The following is an 18,953-nucleotide window of genomic DNA, read 5'->3' on the forward strand; positions in this document are numbered from 1 at the left end:
AGGGTTTGGCTTGAGGATACTGCTGCAGGAAAATGTCAAGAAGTGACTGATAAATCAACCAACGAAATGTCTCTGTGCTGCTAAAAATGCCGCATCCTTATCTTTGCCGAAAAGCACATTGACAGTCAGCACGTCTGCCCTCAAGGATTTTCACATCTTTCTTATTAATCTGCATGCGGTTAGAGAAGATTTAAGTTTTCACAGGTAGACTGAACACGTCTGTCGTGTCTGTCTGATAAACATCAGGAGGGAAACTTCTCTCTTCAGCGCGCTCATCCTCTTATCTCCGTGGAAGATCAAAAGTGATGCAAACACATCTGCACGATCAACACTAAAACACTTCAGCGTAGATGATGTCAGGTGCTACGATACCTCACCTTCTAAGTCATTCAGTAACAACACATACATCACCTATTTATTTTAGGACGTTTATGTTCAAAAACATCGAGTGAAACGTCAGTGAAAAGATGCTGAAGACTACTTTTAATACATGAGGAGTCACTGAACACATGTTTGGATCTGGTTAAAAAGAAAGTTAAAAAGATGTCTTTTTTTCCAAATTAAGGGAAAACATTGAGGATTTAATTACCCATTTAAACATGGATGTTCTGTTGCAATCTCCATTTGGTGAAATACAGACTAAAAAGGAATGTCTGTTTTAGATTAGATTTGAGCGAATATGGAGTGATTTCGACAAACAGTAAATGCTAAATTATGTCCAAAAATACAGCTTCTATATGCTCAGAGAAATGTCAGATTTCTTTAAATAAACCACTGCAGGAACACTGCAAGTCATTTTAAATTGAGGTCTGATTTGGAGGTAAATCTCCCGGATCGCTTTAATGCACTAAAGAGGAGGAGGGCTGCAGCTCAGCTTGTTCCTGAACAGACTGCGCTCCAGCTTCCTGATAAATCATACGGAAGACGGAGTATTAAGTAGATGAACTTCCGCACTTCTGGGAGGTCAATGAGAAAACATTAATCAGGGCTGCAACAAACTATTATTTTCATTCTCGATTAATATGTAGATTATTTTTAGTCAGTAAAATGTGAGAAAATAGTGAGATAATAACCACCACAATTACCTAACAGTAACATTACAACACATTCATGTGGCATCTTTAAAGGATCATTTTTAAGGCTCCTTCTGATGCAGCAGAAGAAGATTTTTTTTACCAAAAATGTGGAAGATATTCCTTTACATATTTAGTTTTGCATACCCTGCATGTATCCTGCAGCTGTAAATTCGCAGTCCTGTTTCCCTCTCCTGGTCTAATCCCTTCCTCACATTGAAGCATCTGCTGCAGCTTTAATCAGTAGCGTTGAGACAGTGATGACTAAAACCACAACACAGAAACCAAAAGCAAACAGTCTTGTTTCCCCGTCTTCCTCCACATCATTAAACAACCCAATTGCCAGAATAAAACATTGGCACTGAACGTTTCTGCAAACCACGGATACGGTGAAACTCAATGTTGATCGCATTTAGAGCTTATCACGTGTCATTTAATGTTGCATTAAACGGTCGTTATCAGTTGAATAATTATGTTTTATGATGTGACAACACTGTGGTTAAGGTCTGGTTAGGTTTAGGCACAAAAACCACTTGGTTAGGGTTAGGAGAAGATCATGGTTTGGGTTAAAATACCCAGTTTTGTCGCCAGAAAAACAGTTGCAAATGTCCCAACATCTTGCTAAAAATACTTGTTTTTTTCAGTTGAAACAGGAAGCGAGCAGTGGTCTCAAACAGTCGTCTCTGTTGCTTTGACACTTTTGCAACTTTGTGTCGTGCAACTAACTTTCTAGCCAACCAACCAACCTGCCTCCTCCTAACATGGAAGTGAGCTCATATAAATCTCATCTGAACTACGTCACTTTATGATGCATACTGTAGAAATGTTGATATGATACGTATTAAATGTATTGAAACGTAGAGATTCAACATATCTGTGATTTGCAGAAACATACAATGCCAATTTTATTCTGGGCTGCATTTAAATACATTTCCAACTGCAGCTGCACGGGTGTATGTTTGTGTATGTGTGAGGAGAGAATAGTGCCAAAGTGCATGACTGCAGGATTTTGAATGTTTGCAGAGATTTACCGTAATGTGATTGTGTTTCTAAGTGTATCAAAAAAAGAGATATATTAGCTTTGGTTTGTATGTGTTTGTGTGTGTGTGTGTGTCAATAAGATCATAAACTTTCTTTCTCGCTCTCTTGCAACAGTTCTTAGCATGTGTGTATCAAAGAGAGCAACTCTGTGTGAAAACTCTGGGCAGACGTTAGCTCAGAGCCACTTGTCTGCACAAATTAGCTAATTGTTCTGCACTTCAACTTGAAATATGACATATTTGTTTCAATGGAGAAGCTGGCAACGACACATTTTCCCCTTTCTCTTCCCAGCAGTCTTTCTTTTTTTCCCCCCCTCATTTCAGTGCTCAAACAGCATGACTTAGGCTCAAACTTTTGCTCTAAAGCTGGTGTGACATTTTAGGAAAGTAGCTAATCTACAGTAGAAGCTCTGTAAACAGTTGTTGGAGTGCTGTAAATAACTTCTATAAATAATGTAGTATCTCTCAGACCTTGCTACTCTTTTTTTATTTCATCTAAATTTAATTTATTGTAAGTTCCTTTCTTTTTTTATTAACTTGACTAAGTGAACCACACAAGAATTCCAATGTGCATGTACTCTGTGCCTGTGCAAACGGCAATAAAGTCTCTTGAATCTTCAATTTTGAAAGCTGGCCAAGGATTTCTTCCAGTGGGTGATATTAAATTGCAGCATTCAAGCAACAAAAAGTTGCACCAGCTATATGTGTGAGCAAACACACACTTCTAAAAGGCAGGTCAGGCCCATAGCCAGGATTTTAGAGACACTGAGGTCATAAAACCGAGACCAGCAGCTGCAGAAAATGTTGTCTAGAACCAAGAAAAACACCCACATGTTGGATGTTATTTCGTTATTCAGTCAACTGTAATCTGTGTAATTTAATAATGTAAATGCAGCAGTGTGCGAGTTCTCTTAAATAGTGTAAAAAAATATATAACCTCAGTTATTCAAATGAGAAAACTAAGCTGTCCCTTGTAGTAGCCTTTAAAAAAAACTCAGGTCATTAAATCCCTCAAATATCCAGGAAAAAGATACAGTGGACATGACCTTGTCCTCAGTGGTAGGTACACCTGTGGTGAATTCTTTTTAGAGGGGAAAGCAGGCTGATGGAGGATAGGAGGTTGTGTGTCATTTTCTGAAAAGGAAAGGATCAAGAAAAGGATAATTAAAGGAAAGAAGGAGGCGCTGGAGGCTGAGCCGGCACAAGTGCTATTAGTGACAGGTGGGATAAATCACCTTGTCAGGCATTACTGGAACCGGGTTGGAAACACTGTATAATGGAGCACTAAAAACTCCCCTAACACAAACACACACACCACCTCCTGCTGACTCCTCACCATCTGCGAGGATAAGAGACTCAGATGCTTGACAGACGTCGGATTCATCGCTGGAGATTTTGACGGCGTCGTTAGCACGCTTCGATTCACAGATATGATGAGAGAGTTGAACGGAAGCCTAGGCATCCTGTGTTGTTGTTGTTTTTTGTTTTTTTTCAGTGCCACAGTTTGTGTGTGTGCATGCTCAGCTTCATGCATCAGCAAATGCTTTTTTGTATGAATGGAGGATTTCTTATTGAGATTAAATAAGCAGTTGCTGAATGAATTATTCAGTCTGTGAAAGAAAAAAGATGATGTGCCGTGTGTTGCCTGCCAAGTCTGCACTCCAGCAGCAACCAAATGGCATAAGTGGGGCTTGAATGGAGGGATAGAAAAAAAGTAAGAATAGATTCAGTTGTGTTGTGAGCTGCTGCCACCGCTGCAGTGAAATTATCCACAGGTGGGTTGAGGAGATGGATGATGAATGACTGAAAGGAGTCAGGATTACAGAGGGTAAACCCTGCAACACCCTAAATTCATACTTTAATTCAAAAGAATGTATAGATATTGGACAGTTCTGCAAATTACAAAAATAAGTGAATAATACTGTAAAAATTCTTGCTTTCTGCGCATGGCAACCACGGTTAAGGTTATGGAAATATATATTAATATAAATATCTTTATAAATTATCTTCAAAAATGATTCTGTGTTTCTACATTAGAGTGAATGTTATAGTTTGTTTCCCCCTCAGTTAATCAGCAGCGTGTGACCTTATATTACCTCCTACTTTTGTTGATTTCAGGTAAATTTAAATACTTTATATATACTTACAACAAGCATTAGTTATCTTATGCATTAGTCATATATGTAACTTTTTTTTTCTTTAAAATATGACTCTATTGTTGTTATATGCAGATATGATATTATACTGTCACGTCCTGGATCGATAAAATATTTTTGTGTTTTGATGTTTTGTAATAGAATTTTTCATTAAATCTGTATCTAAGTATAAAAGTTAATTCTTGAAAGAAGGATTATTTATAATTTATCCATTTAAATCTTAAGGACAAAAATTCCTAGTGTAAATTATGAAAAGTGGTCAAATTTTTTCACATTGTTGTTTTGTTTGTCATCGTATATCTGTATGGCACCTGGCTAACTTTAAGAAGCTGGATGCAAAATGTGTTTTTCCCTCCAAATAAAAACCCCTCTTATCTCATGCAGAAGTAAAGAAGAAAAAAAAAACTGATTAACTGAGAGTTTTATTAAACTACAGATGAATTTCTGCCACTAGTTACTGTTTGCATCATTATCAACCTACAGGGCATAGTTTACACAGAATATCCATCTCCTGCCTCATTCCTGAATGAATTATACACGTAGATACCAAACTGAATAAACAACTGCATGAACTGAGCAAATAGAGGAACAAATGAACAAACAACTGACAAATGTACTGTAACAACACAAGCGGGCGGAGGTGCAATGCTTTTTTTCCATCTTTCTGTTTGCTTACGTGCTGTCTTAGACTGAACTTTCCTGTTGAAAGCAATCATCCAGAAAACAGGATCTGTAACAGGACACCTGAGGTGGTGAGGAAGGAAGGAAGGTAAACAGCAGAGCGAGAGAAAGCTGAGAAAGAACGAGGGAAAACTGATTCTTGGAGAGGAAAAGAGAAACTCGCTGCTATCTGATCGCTCTGAGTCTGACTGACTGCAGTGTATCGACTTATGGCTCGAACATGTCTGGGAGGAATGCGCTCCATGGTTGCATGAAAATCCCTGACATGAGCTATTACATTGCAGGATGAGTTTGATATGCGATATATTAGGTGTTAGTTGAAGATAGCTGTAGTGTGACAGTCACTGATATTTACAGGGACATTTTCTTTATCACAGTGTTACTTGGTAGAGTTTCAGGGTCAAGGGCGATTGAGCTGATACTTGCTATTATAAGCAATGTCTCTTATAGGTTAAATGCATTTTTTTTTACCATTAGGAGTGGTTGAAGCAAAAAAAGTGTTAAATGTTTTGACCACTAATGACAAAACCTGAATATGGAGACTTACAATTCATAAAATGTTTCGACATGAATTAATTTTTTGCTAGTTAACAGAAGAGTTGAATATTTTCTCCGGAGCCGAGTTAACCAAATTGCTGTCACCCACACACTTATGAAGCCCAGTGGGATTTAAACAACACACCATTTACAAAGATGGCCGCACAATTCTCCAATGAAGCAAAACGAGCAATTAGTACAGTGAGATTCTTTTAATTGCTATATCTGAATAAGAAACTAAAAGCAACTTCAATTTTTTTTGCTCCAAACTCTCAAAAACTCTTTCAAATCTCAACCCTGCATTGTGAGATAAACTTAACACTTAACATAATTGCACTTATTAATAATACTACTTAATACTTATGTTCACATACTTGGATGGATTGAAAAGAAGCATCCATATTAAATATTCTAGTGCACATGTGATGTACTTGCTAGTAAAAGGTGAGAAATAGCTGTGATTCTGATAAATAAGCTCATAGAGGACATGCCTCCAAACCATCTGTACATACTTACGCAACATTATTACATAAAATCTGTGTGACATGAAAAGTATAACATCTCTCCTCATTGACAAGCTAACAGGAAGTGTTGCTAAACAGCCTTCACCAATCAAAACCTTTCAGAGGCTGTAGAAGAGCTGCATTGGGAGTCATGTTGGATAAAATCAAAGTTGTTTGCTGAAAGGCAATTTAAGCTGTAGATACTCTGTAATGGAGGGCTGCAACTTTGAACCAGCATAACTTGCTTATATAAAAGGTTTTCATGGTTAACTTTTTGCATTTTTATCAAAAACTACAATAGTCAAGCACTTGTGTAATTGTGTGATTTTGTAGTCATGTATGCTGAAGAGGATAGTGAATAATTCTCTGATTGTACTTCACTGTATTCCACTAGGGAAATTGATATTTCTTTCCTGTTTGTAACGATTAGTCAATAAATCGATACCTCAATTGGCAGGAAATTAATCTGCTGCTGCAAATTCATTTTTGTCAGGTTCTCAAATGTTTTACATTATATTAAAATGAATATCTTTGGGTTTTGGTCTGTAAGTCGAATAAAACAGGACATTTTATGACAACACCTTGGGCTCTAGGAATTGTGAAGCACGTATTTTACTATCCTCTGAGGTTTTATAGACGCAATGATTAATCGAAAAAAGAATTGAAAGATGAATAGATACTGAAAGTTATCGTTAATTGCAGCCCTAGTTTCCTTGATTGTACTTTAATATATGCTGGGCTGTACTTTTTTCCTCTCTGTCATGTCTAATCAGTTCTTTTTTGTTGTTTTTTGTTGTTGTTTTGTTTCCCCCTTCATTCAACTCAACGAGTACACTTTCACACTGACTATTTCGTCCTTTTTGACAATCACAACGATACGTTTCAAACAAATTAACATTCACGTGTGTTTAATCTACATTACCGAAGTGAATGTACTTAACATTTCATTTTAAATGAATCTATTCAGGAAGATGCGATTTGAAACGGAGTGTATATACAGTTACATATAACTTATGATTCTGTAAGAAGAAAAATATAATTATAGGGCTATGACTCAAGCTGCCTGCAAACACAGAGCATGACAACTGTAGGATCCAAAGGTCTCGCTAAGCTACCAGGAAACATTCCTAAATTATCTCTACAGATAAGAGTAATGCTATTGTAGCTCATATAAAATTCTGAATCCCATGCAGGAAAGTGCATGTAAAATGGATCACATTTGGCAAACGAACCGATGTTAAAAAATTAATCTATTGCCAGAAGGGCAACATTAGCATATATTTTGCATATGTTATACATGGTGAATGAAAGATAAGACAGTAATGAGATGCCACACTGCCTTTACATGCAATGCAAAACGTGTGATATGACAAATATAGATTTTTGCTATTGATTTTTTTTCCTATCTTTATTCAAGAGCTTTCAATTTGAAAGCATGATTTCATGTTCAGATTTTGTAATTATTTCCCTCAAAACCCTGCCCTCATACTCAAATAGCTCCTGCTTGCACTTAGATTGGTTCTACTTTAAACCTCTATGCTTGCACTCAGATATATTGTTGCTTGCACAGATTTCCTGCTCTGGCTTCAGCCTTTCTCCTCACACTAAAAAGATAGAGCTGTCAGAGCTGGCATGCATGCTCCTCAAAGTGTTCACACTTTTCAATTTGACTTAACATAATCTTTAGTGTCTCAGTTGTCCTCACAGACTGATGTATTAATATATGAATCTGTGTCATTTATGTACCACCTCATCTTGATCTGTGTCAAACAAACAACACAGAAACACATATGTGACCACACTGCTTAACATATGTGACATCAGGATGGGTGTATGTATGTATGTATGTATATAGGGCACTGCGTGGGCCGCTGTGAAGCTGCGTCATAAATCACTTCTGTCAAGGCTGCTGAAGGCTACAGCCATCAACCAGAGGTGGAGCCCATTCATAACATTACAGCATGAAACTAGGACATGTAGGACCCCACCATTACTTATTTACACCTGCTATATTTGAAAAGACCTTAGTTATCTACTTTTATTAACTAATTCTGATCCTTACCCAAACCTACACGTCTCCCCACCTTCCTCTGACAACATGTTTTTACCTATTTTAGTTGTCATGAACATATTTAAATATAAAAAAAAAACAAAAAACATTGCTCTTTTTGTATTTTTTGATTACATTTGGTGGACAGATGGCCAACAAGTTATTATATTTTGATGTTGATCTAAACTTTAAGTTTCTATGTGATTGCAGACCAACAATTAAAGGGGTGCTACTCTTGCCCACAATATAAACATGTGTATTTCTATTGTATTGATATGATGGTACTCATATTGACAAGCAAGCTGGTTGAAGCATGCACAAAACTTCTTGTTTTAAATGATCCAGAGATATGGTTTTTGGTGTGCAACAAGTGTCTTTTCTTCATGTATTCATTAAGCAAAAAGCATAGTTTTAAATCACATACATAATATAAAACTGACATGATTGTCTTAACGTTATTTTGGATATGAATTGGGCCTCAGGCCTCTTGTTTTCTGGAGGTTCTTTTTTGGGGGGTTAATACTACGTTAAGTCAAGTTTTCCATTATTGTTCCATTTTATTAAAAAAATAAGGAGTTTTATTGAAAATACGAAGAAATAAGGAGTCAGAAGAATAAGAAGTGTGGTTAAAAACCCAAAGGTCCACATATTTCTGAAAGACTTTTATGTATACACAATATAGTGCAAAGTTATTGAGGATTGATTGAAGGATTAATTGATGATACTGAATGTGTGATGAACATCCGATTCCAAATTAATACAAGATGTTTGAAGAGACACAAAATAATTTAAAACCAAACATAAGTGATAGGAATGATGGGTCAGTTACTTTAGAGAGAGTAGGTTAGTTACTGCCAAGGTAACAACTAATGGGGATCCAAATAAACAATAAATAACAACCTTTTTGACCCTAAACTAGCCCTTAACAGGCATGAGGAAGAGCATAATGTCCACAAATATGACAATTTTCATCATCATTCTATCTTTATGAACATAGTCGCCAATTTCATGGGTACACAGGAGCTTGGGGACCCATGGGGAAATCTGGCGACGTCGGGAGATAAAGCATAGCAGAGAACAGGCAAAGCAGAGTTTTAACTGTGAGCTAAACCTTGTTCATTTTTATATTAAACTTTCTTGGTGTCCTGACAGCTCCCTTTAGATTTGACAACTCAGTTCTTTCTTACAGTGCATTGACATAAAAGTGCGTCAGTTTGCATCATCTTGTGAACCGCTGCTGTCTGACGTGATTGGTTCTAAAACAAGCACAGTAACTTTCAAACTGAGGTTGTTGCAGCCAGTTTAACATGTGCAGTCTGTTCACATTTTGTGTTAAATCTGACAGTTTAACCTTTTCTGTTCTGTTCTTTATGCTCTGTGATTCTGCTTACTGTATGTCTCTCCTCATTTTAGCTATATTCGTCCTTTCTTATCAGGCTGAGAGTCTGTGAGTTAAAACAAGAAGTCAGAGTAGTAAAATGGTTCAACTGCACCTTCACAGTGATAATTTAAGAACAATTCATATCTCTCAACTCTGTCTCTTAACCTCCAGGGAAAAAAGGATGTAAACCAAGCAGAGGAAGCTATAAAATGACTCTTTACATCACAAAGCAGCAAAAAGACCACCCAATAGTCTCAGCATGATCCCTTTTTTTAATCAAACCAACAAGCCTGAGGGCTAGACAGATTATAGAAGCAGCGAGCAGTGCTGCAGAAATCACAAAATTCCTCCTCTGAATCAAAACTCAGGAGATGAGAAAACCCTTGAAGAATGAACCAAGGCTGTCAATTTATTTTTTGATCTGCAGATCTTTGAGACTGGTTTATAACACAGTGCAGCAGCCATGTCTGCTACTTTCTTTTTGCACTTTTCTGGCAGAATTTAGCACAATGACCAACTACTTTTTCCTGGATTTTGTGCTACACCTGACCTGTAAATCTATAGACCTCTATAGATTAAACTTCACATGTCCAAATGTGTGAAGTTGAGGTCCATATAGAGTGTCATTATACTGTATAACTGTTTTCTAAATACAACAGAAAAACTAACGTCATATGAGTTAATATCTACAATGTTTTGATGAGTTTTGATGTTTTGTGTATCCAGGAGTTTGAACATAGTCAGGAAGTGTTCAACAACAAATACAAATGATTATTAAAAGTTGATTAATGCTCTGCTCACCTCTCACTGACAAGCTCCTCCATCACCGGCATCTGGCCTGCAGCGCTGACATTCATGTGACCATAAATGCAGAGAGTCCCTGCATAAGACATAAGATCACAATTAAGACATTAATATAATCATAATATTCATATGATAATCATTTAAATTTTTAATAGCATATACAAAACAATTCATGCATTCAAAGGTTGAGCCCCATTTTGACTAGAATACATTAACATTCGCATATCAAACTGAACCAGAATTATGCAAATGAGACAATTTTCGTTGACATCTGAAGCCCGCTGCTAGGTGACCCGGCACCGGATGATAATCTTGGATTAGACAGATGATAAACTGCAAATTAGTTTGCCAATTTTTTTAGATAAATAGACATAAATCCTTTGATGAAAATTCATATTTATGGCAAATTGTGACATAAAACTGATTTTAAAAAATGTAATTATGTTAACAGTAGTTTTTTTCTGAAATTACAACAGATTTTTGTTGATATTGGTTAAACTTGAGCTGATCAGCAGCTGGAGATAAATCTATTATACATTTTATTTACTGCTACACTTCACTAACCAATTGGATGCAATTGCCGTAACATGTTAAATGTAAATGTCACCTTGTGTTTTACAGTGTTGTAGAGTTTTAAAGTAAGACCTGATGTTTCATGCACTGTTGGTTGTCAATTTCTTCTAAGAAAGCCATGTCAGAATGTTTTAACTCTCCAACCTGAACCTGCAGAATTATTTGTCAAGTAAAATCTTTTTTTTTTTAGCATTTTGTATTTTAATCCTTAATGTCAAACACGTTTCTAAAACTGAGACAATCCTCAATGGCATGTAAGAGAGAATAATGCACCATGACAGAATATTCCTGCTCACAACCTGATATTATTAAAAAAATATATTTTTATTCATACATCATTTCATCTGTATATAATCCACCAGTGATTGTATAAGGCTTGGCTGTTGAGTGAATGTAATTTTAATTGCCATGCAAGCGGGAGCAGACAGTGAAGGTCAGCCTGACGGAGAGGTCAGGAAGAGGCCGAGAGGGTCCGTGCCCTGCAGATTTACTCCCTGAATAACTAAACCCATGATGCTTCAGCCATATGGGCAGCTGTCAGAACTGGTTTATCATGTGGACATTTAATGATGACACGCCTCAATACAAATCCAACAGCAGAATGAATTAAATCTCACAATTATCTATATTATGAATAATAACAACAAGTGCAAAGCTCAAAGCTTCAGACAACAGATGGAACATTATATGTTAAGCACCATGAATATGGCTACTTCCAATAGCCTGGTTCATGTATATGAATGCAACCACAGCCATTGATAATATGAGAAAGTTTCAATGGTTATGTGTAACTATGGAGTAAAATAACTGTTGGTCCTAATGGAGTTAAAGTCTGTTTACTCTATGTCTGGGTCACCCTGTAGCCATTCAGGAAGCAGCTGACAGTACATTCCTGCTGCAGACTGAATCTCATAAAATATTTAAATTTCAGCCACAAGCTGTCTCTCTGTTTTGGAGAAGAGCCTGACTGGAGTCATGGCGGCTTGTCCCTGCGTTGATGCTTCGTTCCCATCTGGGAGCGCACTCAGCCCAATTTGCTTTACCTGTTGATTGGTCTGGAGGCTCTCCGGCTTTGTTTTTTGTTTAAAAAATGGAAATTTCACCAATTTAAATGAAAGGGTGTAGAGAAAGTGAAGTTTATTAGTCTGACAGAATCCTTTATGTGTCACAAGCATTAGAGGCCAATTCTGAGCCGTCTGACTGCCTGAACACAAATTGTCTGACAAATATGCTTTTTAACCTGGACTTTAACCTTAATTAATCGACATTTCGTCCGCCAAAATGCAGCGCAACAAGCTATAAATATTAACATGTTATCACTTAATAAAACGGATGTTGATTCTTAACAAACATTTCCAGCAGACAAAGATTAACATTGATTTGGAGTCACCTGATGAATGTAAGTCCAAAATCCTTCTTCTAGCTCTGGTTTGGTCTCCCCTGACTGCTGAGAAATATATCTGGCTCTTTAGCAGCTAGATGTTCAAATATGTCACTGGCTAGTTTCCAACTTGGTCTGTTTACTGATGGTGCTCTTCAGGGAGTGTATAGCTAGGAGGGAAAAAAAAAATTCTTGGTTTTATTGCATCACATGACTTACAAATTTGACTGTGGCCGCTATGTAAAAATTGTGGCACAACCTGGCTCTGTTCCTGAGGTCCTGACTGAGCTTCTGCACAAAAAAATGTCATTGTTTGATTGTTGAAGAGAGCTGATCAGTGATTCCAACAGTCGATTATAAGAGTCAGGTGGAATGACAGTAGTAGCCTCATATAGCTATGTTGGTTGGCAAGCTAACATACTTCCAAGCTAATATTGTAGTCCACGCTACAATGCTAATGTATGTTAACATGTTAGGATATACCACCAGAGTTCCTCTTATTCCAGAGTTTGTCCTGGAAGGAGTCTAAGTTTTAGGTGATTGTAAAACCCAAAATACGAAATGAACAAAATGCAGCAGCCTGTTTGCTGTGGGATTAAGCTGTCAGTATACTCCATCAGAGCTGCTTGTCGGATGGTTGAATAGTTTTGGAAACTCCCTCCGCCGAAACTTCTCATTAGAATTGGGCTGGCTGTGTCTGACAGTTTCTGTAACACACCCACGTATTGGAGCGATTAGCGATTAATGGAGGTAATAAAGGGGGCAGGGTTTGAACCTCTCTCCATAGCTTTCTTTATTCATTCTTTACACAACTATTTCTGTCACTTTTCATGTGAACAACTAAGTGAAACACTTTGAAAGCCTTTCAGGAGTGGCTATGCACCATTATCCCCGTATTTAAATGATATTGCATCTCCCCATTCTCTATGACAGCCAGCTTTTCACTCCGATTTCGAGAGTAGCCATTCTACACACCAGTTAACACATTTAATTGTACAAACCACTTCTTTTCTAATATAACCCGCCTCTTACACCAGCCTTCTTTTTTTTTCAGGCTTCTCACACTTAGAGAATGATCCAACCAGGTTAGGACAGATTTGTCTGTGCACTTACAAGGCCCTGAGAGGTAAGATGTGAATAGAACGAGAACATGGCATAAAAATAAAGAAATAATGAGATGAAAGTGAACGACAGAAAGAAGACAGACACAAACACATAAACAGAAAAATCACAGAGGGAAAGCAAAAGGAAAACAAGAGAGGAGGCTCAACATAACTAACGAGAGAGAAAATAATGAGCACAGATAACAAAGAAAGACAGAGAGACGCATCAGGACCACCAGACATCTCCAGACTGACTGACTGCAGCATTGCGGGGGTGGAGGGCTCGTCTGTGTTTGTTAAACTGTGTGGTATAGAGCTGGTTCAGGTCTCCTGAGGTTCAGCCAAAGGTTTCCAGTGAAGGTGGGGCCAATCTTCAAAACTAGGCTCCCGTGTGCAGTAGATACAGTTTACATCAGCAGTTCACAGCGGCCTCCTGAAGGTAATATACTGAGCTCCAGAACAAAGAAGTAAGGTCTAAGTAAGTCTTCTATATATATCTGTGTAATATCCTGTGAAACCATCAGGGTGGTGTAAATATACTGTCTGTAAACTTTTTGCAAAAATACTTTTTGCCTTATATTTGTTAAACAATATCTTATTTAGGTAATATGTGTTGCATTTTATTTTGTCACATGACATTACTCTTAAATACTTTTTAAGTGTGTAGCTATTTACCTTCCCTTAATAAAGTTGCAGCATACATGTCACTACTCTTTACACTTCTGATTTCTGCTTTCTTCAGAGAATACTATGCTGAGGTACTCTCGTCTCAACAGTGAAAGCATATGAATCATAAGAGTGCAAACAATCTAAGTGTATACATATGCTTATTGTACAGTATATACACACCTACAATACAAATATTTAAGTGCATAAGTGTGATGTATATTTCCACAAAGGAAAGCACAAACTATACAAGATCAAATAAACAGATTAGAGTGCATTCTGCCCAGTTGAGTTCGCTGTGTGGCAATTACCTCATGGTAATTTGATAAACTGCAATTTTGTTTGGTAATATGAACCACCAAAGCACAATGTAAACTAAAATAATAGAGGTCTTAAACATTCAGTGCTGTGCTTACATGCTGAATATTCTTAAATAAATTTGCGTGTAATCAAAATATCACAACTATGGGGCAACAGGTCATTTCTGCCCTTAGCATGAAAACCCGGCTGCACATACATGAACGCGCAAAGACAAAGAAACAATTTAATTTCTCTGTTTTGTTTGTTTTGACACTGTTCTTTTTTCTTTTTTCAGAACATTTTCGAATACAATACATTTGTGTAACATTTCAACACAAAATGTGATCTCTTCTTTTTGAAATAAGTGACACCAACCTTCCACCAACTCTTACACAGTGACTGATGGCATGAAATGAAAATAAAAAATGATAGTTACCGGAATAGCCTTAATTTAAACATCCATGTAAGACTTTCACCACTAAAAGACCGTAATGAACTGGTGGGGGCATTATTACTGAATTATTTCTTAGAAGCTGCAGAGCTTGTGGCTTTCAAAAAACATTTTGTACTTGTTTTAGGACAAAACTACCAACTACCAACAGAATACATATTACAGTATATTTAATAGCCACATTCCACTTTCTTATTACACGTTTCTATTGAAGTTCTGCTCTAATTACCCATCTCATTCCTCTCTACTGTAAAATAATGATGCTCTATTCATCCCAGGTCATGACATGCTTGTCAAGACTTGTTGTTTCAATAAATTATTACATATTTGTACCTGTGAAAACACAAATCATTTCTCCTTTTGTTGAAAATGTAAATACTTAGGCACAAAAAACAAGTTGAAAATGACTCTTTAGTCTGTTTGGAGCCAAAATGCTGCAGACAAGTGAATAACAGCCAGTAACCTACAGCGAGGTCAGACCAGCATCTTCTTTATTGCAGTGAATTACAACTATAAAGCTCCTCAACTTTCTTTCAGACAATGGCACATTTTTATCCAACTGCTGCTGCTGCTGCTACATGGAACAGACAGAACAACTGAATTTTAGGCTCGGTGACATGTAATTACTTTAGGGAAGAGATGCAGGTAGAATAGATGGAGGCAGCTACGGTACAGTAGAGATTTACAACAGTGTTATTTATTTACAGTAACTCAGGATTGAATAACATAGCAAAATAGATTCGATTGGATGATATGCTCTGTTGTAATCTGTTTAGTTCAAGTACATGCTGATGTCCTGGTCTTATTACCAGCCAGTCCTGCTCATAATGTAGATCTGGGGAAATATAAAATCTTGTTGAGGTGATGTTTGGTTGCCATTGTCTCGACAGTAGTAGGAAGACTAAAAAACTACAATTAAAGTGAACAATAATTAGAATCTAAAAATGAACGTTTAAGAGTAATAAAACCAATGGGGATAAATGTTTAACAGTTTAGTTAATGTGTGTTTGGCATGAAGATTGCTCCGGCATATTCACTTTATAGAGACAAAATACACACACACTCACAAACACACACTCAGACAGTCGATCTTTCAGCTGGCTCCATATGTGCTAACCCAGATAGCATACGGAAGTGGGCCAATTCAGGCAACGATGCGGCACTGCTGGCCTTCTTCTGGCCCGGACAAAATGGATGTAAGGCTGAAATGGCCCCGTGTAAAATAGCAAATATGGCCCAAATATCCCAAATTAAATGTGGGCCTTTTTTTGTAAAGATGCGATGCTCTCAGGGTATGTGTATTCTGGATATGGGCCAGTTCTGGTTTATCTGGTTTGTTCTTGGTTGACATACGGCTTGCTTGTGGCCAAGATCTAGGAAACAGGAGCGCCCAAGTGCCATCATTCCACATGGTATGCGAGCTGGATGAAAGTGCCGAAAGTGTCCGGTGTTGGTGGATCTGGGCCACAACAATTTTGCTATCTGGGAATACACATCAACATGGGAAACACTCTGGAAATGTTGTGTGGGCTTTAACACAAATGCAACTTGGACTAATGGATTTACCACTGGGAACGGATGGCATGATGCCAGGCTGTTAGAGTGCAGCTGTAACTGACCAGTAAGGTTTGTGCCCGCTGGGTTACACACACACACACACACACATGCGCGTTTGTACTTCCAAACTTCTGAGGACCCTAACCCAAACCAACACAACTAGCCTCCTAATTCAAACCACAGTCCTAAAACAAAGTAGACCTGAAACGATTAGACAATTAATTAATTAGTTGATTGACAGAGAATTACTGGGCAACAATTATGGTTATCATCAAACACTCCAATCGATTCTCTGAATGCAGCCTTTACAGTCTGTAAACTGACAATCAACAGATAAATCAATTATGAAAATAACTCTTAATTGCAGCACTAAAACCAAGTCAGTGGTGACCTAAAGGTTAGAGAACAGGCATCTTCCCAGATGCCTTCAAGAGCTGTTAAACTAACTAAAGAAAGAAAAACTAAAATAAACAGCAACCTCAGACTAAACTCTGACGGAAATAAGGTCTCAGTTCTTATCCTCTTAGACCTAGGCAGAGCATTTCATATAATTGACCATGATATCCTAATCAATCATCTGGAAAAGTGGATTGATCTTTCTGACTGCGTGTTGAAATGGATCAAAACCTACGTCAAAGGGAGAAAGTTTTACGTCAGTCTTGGAGATCATGTGTCTGAGGACATGACAACTGCTTTGGGGTTCCACAAAGGAGCTGTCTTGGTCCATTCTTATTCTCACTATACATGCTGCCACTTGGTGATATCATCAGAGAGCACAATGTATATTTCTATAGTTATGCTGATGACACACAACTGTACATCTCTGCTGAACTAAATGATACTGCAGCTATAAACTTCATTACTACCTGTTGTCTGGCAATAAATAAATGGGTGAGCAATAATTTCTTAAAGTTAAACAAGGTTAAAACTGAAATCCTATTGGTCGGCCCCTAATTAAAAGGAGAAATGCTGTTTAATAATCTGGGGAAATTAACTCATTAACACATTAACAAGGTGCCGAAACATCATTTTTCCACCTTAGAAACATGTGCAACCATTCATAAATCAAAAATATGCTGAACCTAAAACCTATCCACGCCTTTATTTCAAGCCAACTTGATTACTGTAATGTACTTTTTACTGGTCTCCAAAAAAAAAGAAAAAATACTGAGAGACTTCAGTTCATTCAATACTGCAGCTCGGCTTTTAACCAAAACCAAGAGGAAAGAGCACATTAGTCCAGTTTTAGCTAATCTGCACTGGCTTCCTGTAACATTTAGAATTCCTCCTTAGATATAAAGCCCTTAATGGGCTAGCTACATCGCTAACTCCCTTGTTAACTATTTGCTCTCAAGAGCACTGCGATCATCTGCTGCTGGTTTATTGGAGGTTCCCAGCAACAGCTGAAAGAAAATCGGGAATGCAGCCTTTGTCAATTACGCCCCAAAGCTATGAAACACACTATCGATAGATATAAGGGAAGCCAGCTCACTGAATCTTTTTAAAAGAAAGCTAAAAACTTATCTCTTCACTTTTGCCTTTAACTAACTACGACTTTCCTGATACAGCTGGAAATTCTTTTTTTGCACTCTGCTTCGCACTTCTTCACTGCTGCTTCTTTTAAAATGTTGTATTTTACTTGACTTTATGTATTATATGTTTTTATGTTCATTTTATGTCTATCTTCATGTGAAGCACTTGGTGCAATTAATTTATTTATTGTGAAGCACTTGGAGCTGCATTTCCTGTATGAAAGGTGCTATAGAAATATGTTATGTAATAGAAAGTTTATTATTATTATATTAAATGTGGACTGGACAAAATTCCCAACAATATCCTCACAAAACTAAAATTAGTCCTCACAAAAACTGAAGTATATAAGCACACACGCAAGGATAATTTATCAGAAAATATACGATGCAAAGAAAACATCTGTGAGGTTATAATAAACCTCACACAACACATTTTTGTTGTTGTTTTTCTGTACAATGATACTGACAATGTATCAAGAGGAACTTTTTGTACTCAGTGACCTCAAGCATTAGGCTACACCAACACAGGAACACACACACAAACATTTCAGACAGATGGACTGGAACTAATAGCAGACTATGTGAAGACAGACCACACACGACCTAGAAACCTCTCAGACAAATAACAATGACAAATAATTTACATTTTTTTAAGTTGCATTATAACTTACACTTTGAAACATGAAACGCATGTGCCAGATTTTGTTTTTCATTCACATGGGTGCAGCATTTCATGGGAAAACACAAAATATATTCAAAAAAAGTCCTTCCTTGCATAGATTATTCTCTGCACACAAAAGTAAATCACTTGTTCCTTGGATTGAACCCAAATCTCCACCAAATTTGGCAAAGTTTATTTGTAATAAGAAACACAAGTTTGTCTCAGAGGGCTTTACAATCTATCCAACATATCACACCCTCTTCCAGTGAAATCTCTTAATGTTTTTTTGAGATACAAACATACAAACAAACAAACAGAGAAATGAATAAACACAGACAAACCTCTCCCTTCCATTAGAGATAAATACTGGGCAGACATTGAAACATCCTTTTTAGGATTTATCCTGAACTTCTAAGATTAAAAACAAAGGAAATGGACTGAATGACAGACAGATAATAACCTTTTTCCAGACTGACCTATCATCCAATTAAAGCAGGACACCTT

General features: G+C 37.1%; 1 protein-coding gene across 1 annotated transcript in view; it reads right to left on the reverse strand.

The window, feature by feature from the left end:
• The window catches only part of htr4 (5-hydroxytryptamine receptor 4), a 174,152-nt gene that overhangs the window by 110,669 nt on the left and 44,530 nt on the right, over positions 1-18,953 (reverse strand). The window contains exon 2 of the mRNA XM_042418957.1: positions 10,223-10,301. Coding sequence (XP_042274891.1) covers positions 10,223-10,278 — 56 coding nt within the window. The 5' untranslated portion in view covers positions 10,279-10,301. The remainder of the gene's footprint in view (positions 1-10,222; positions 10,302-18,953) is intronic.

This window comes from Thunnus maccoyii, chromosome 8 (assembly GCF_910596095.1).
Source record: "Thunnus maccoyii chromosome 8, fThuMac1.1, whole genome shotgun sequence".
NCBI classification, from domain to species: domain Eukaryota; kingdom Metazoa; phylum Chordata; class Actinopteri; order Scombriformes; family Scombridae; genus Thunnus; species Thunnus maccoyii.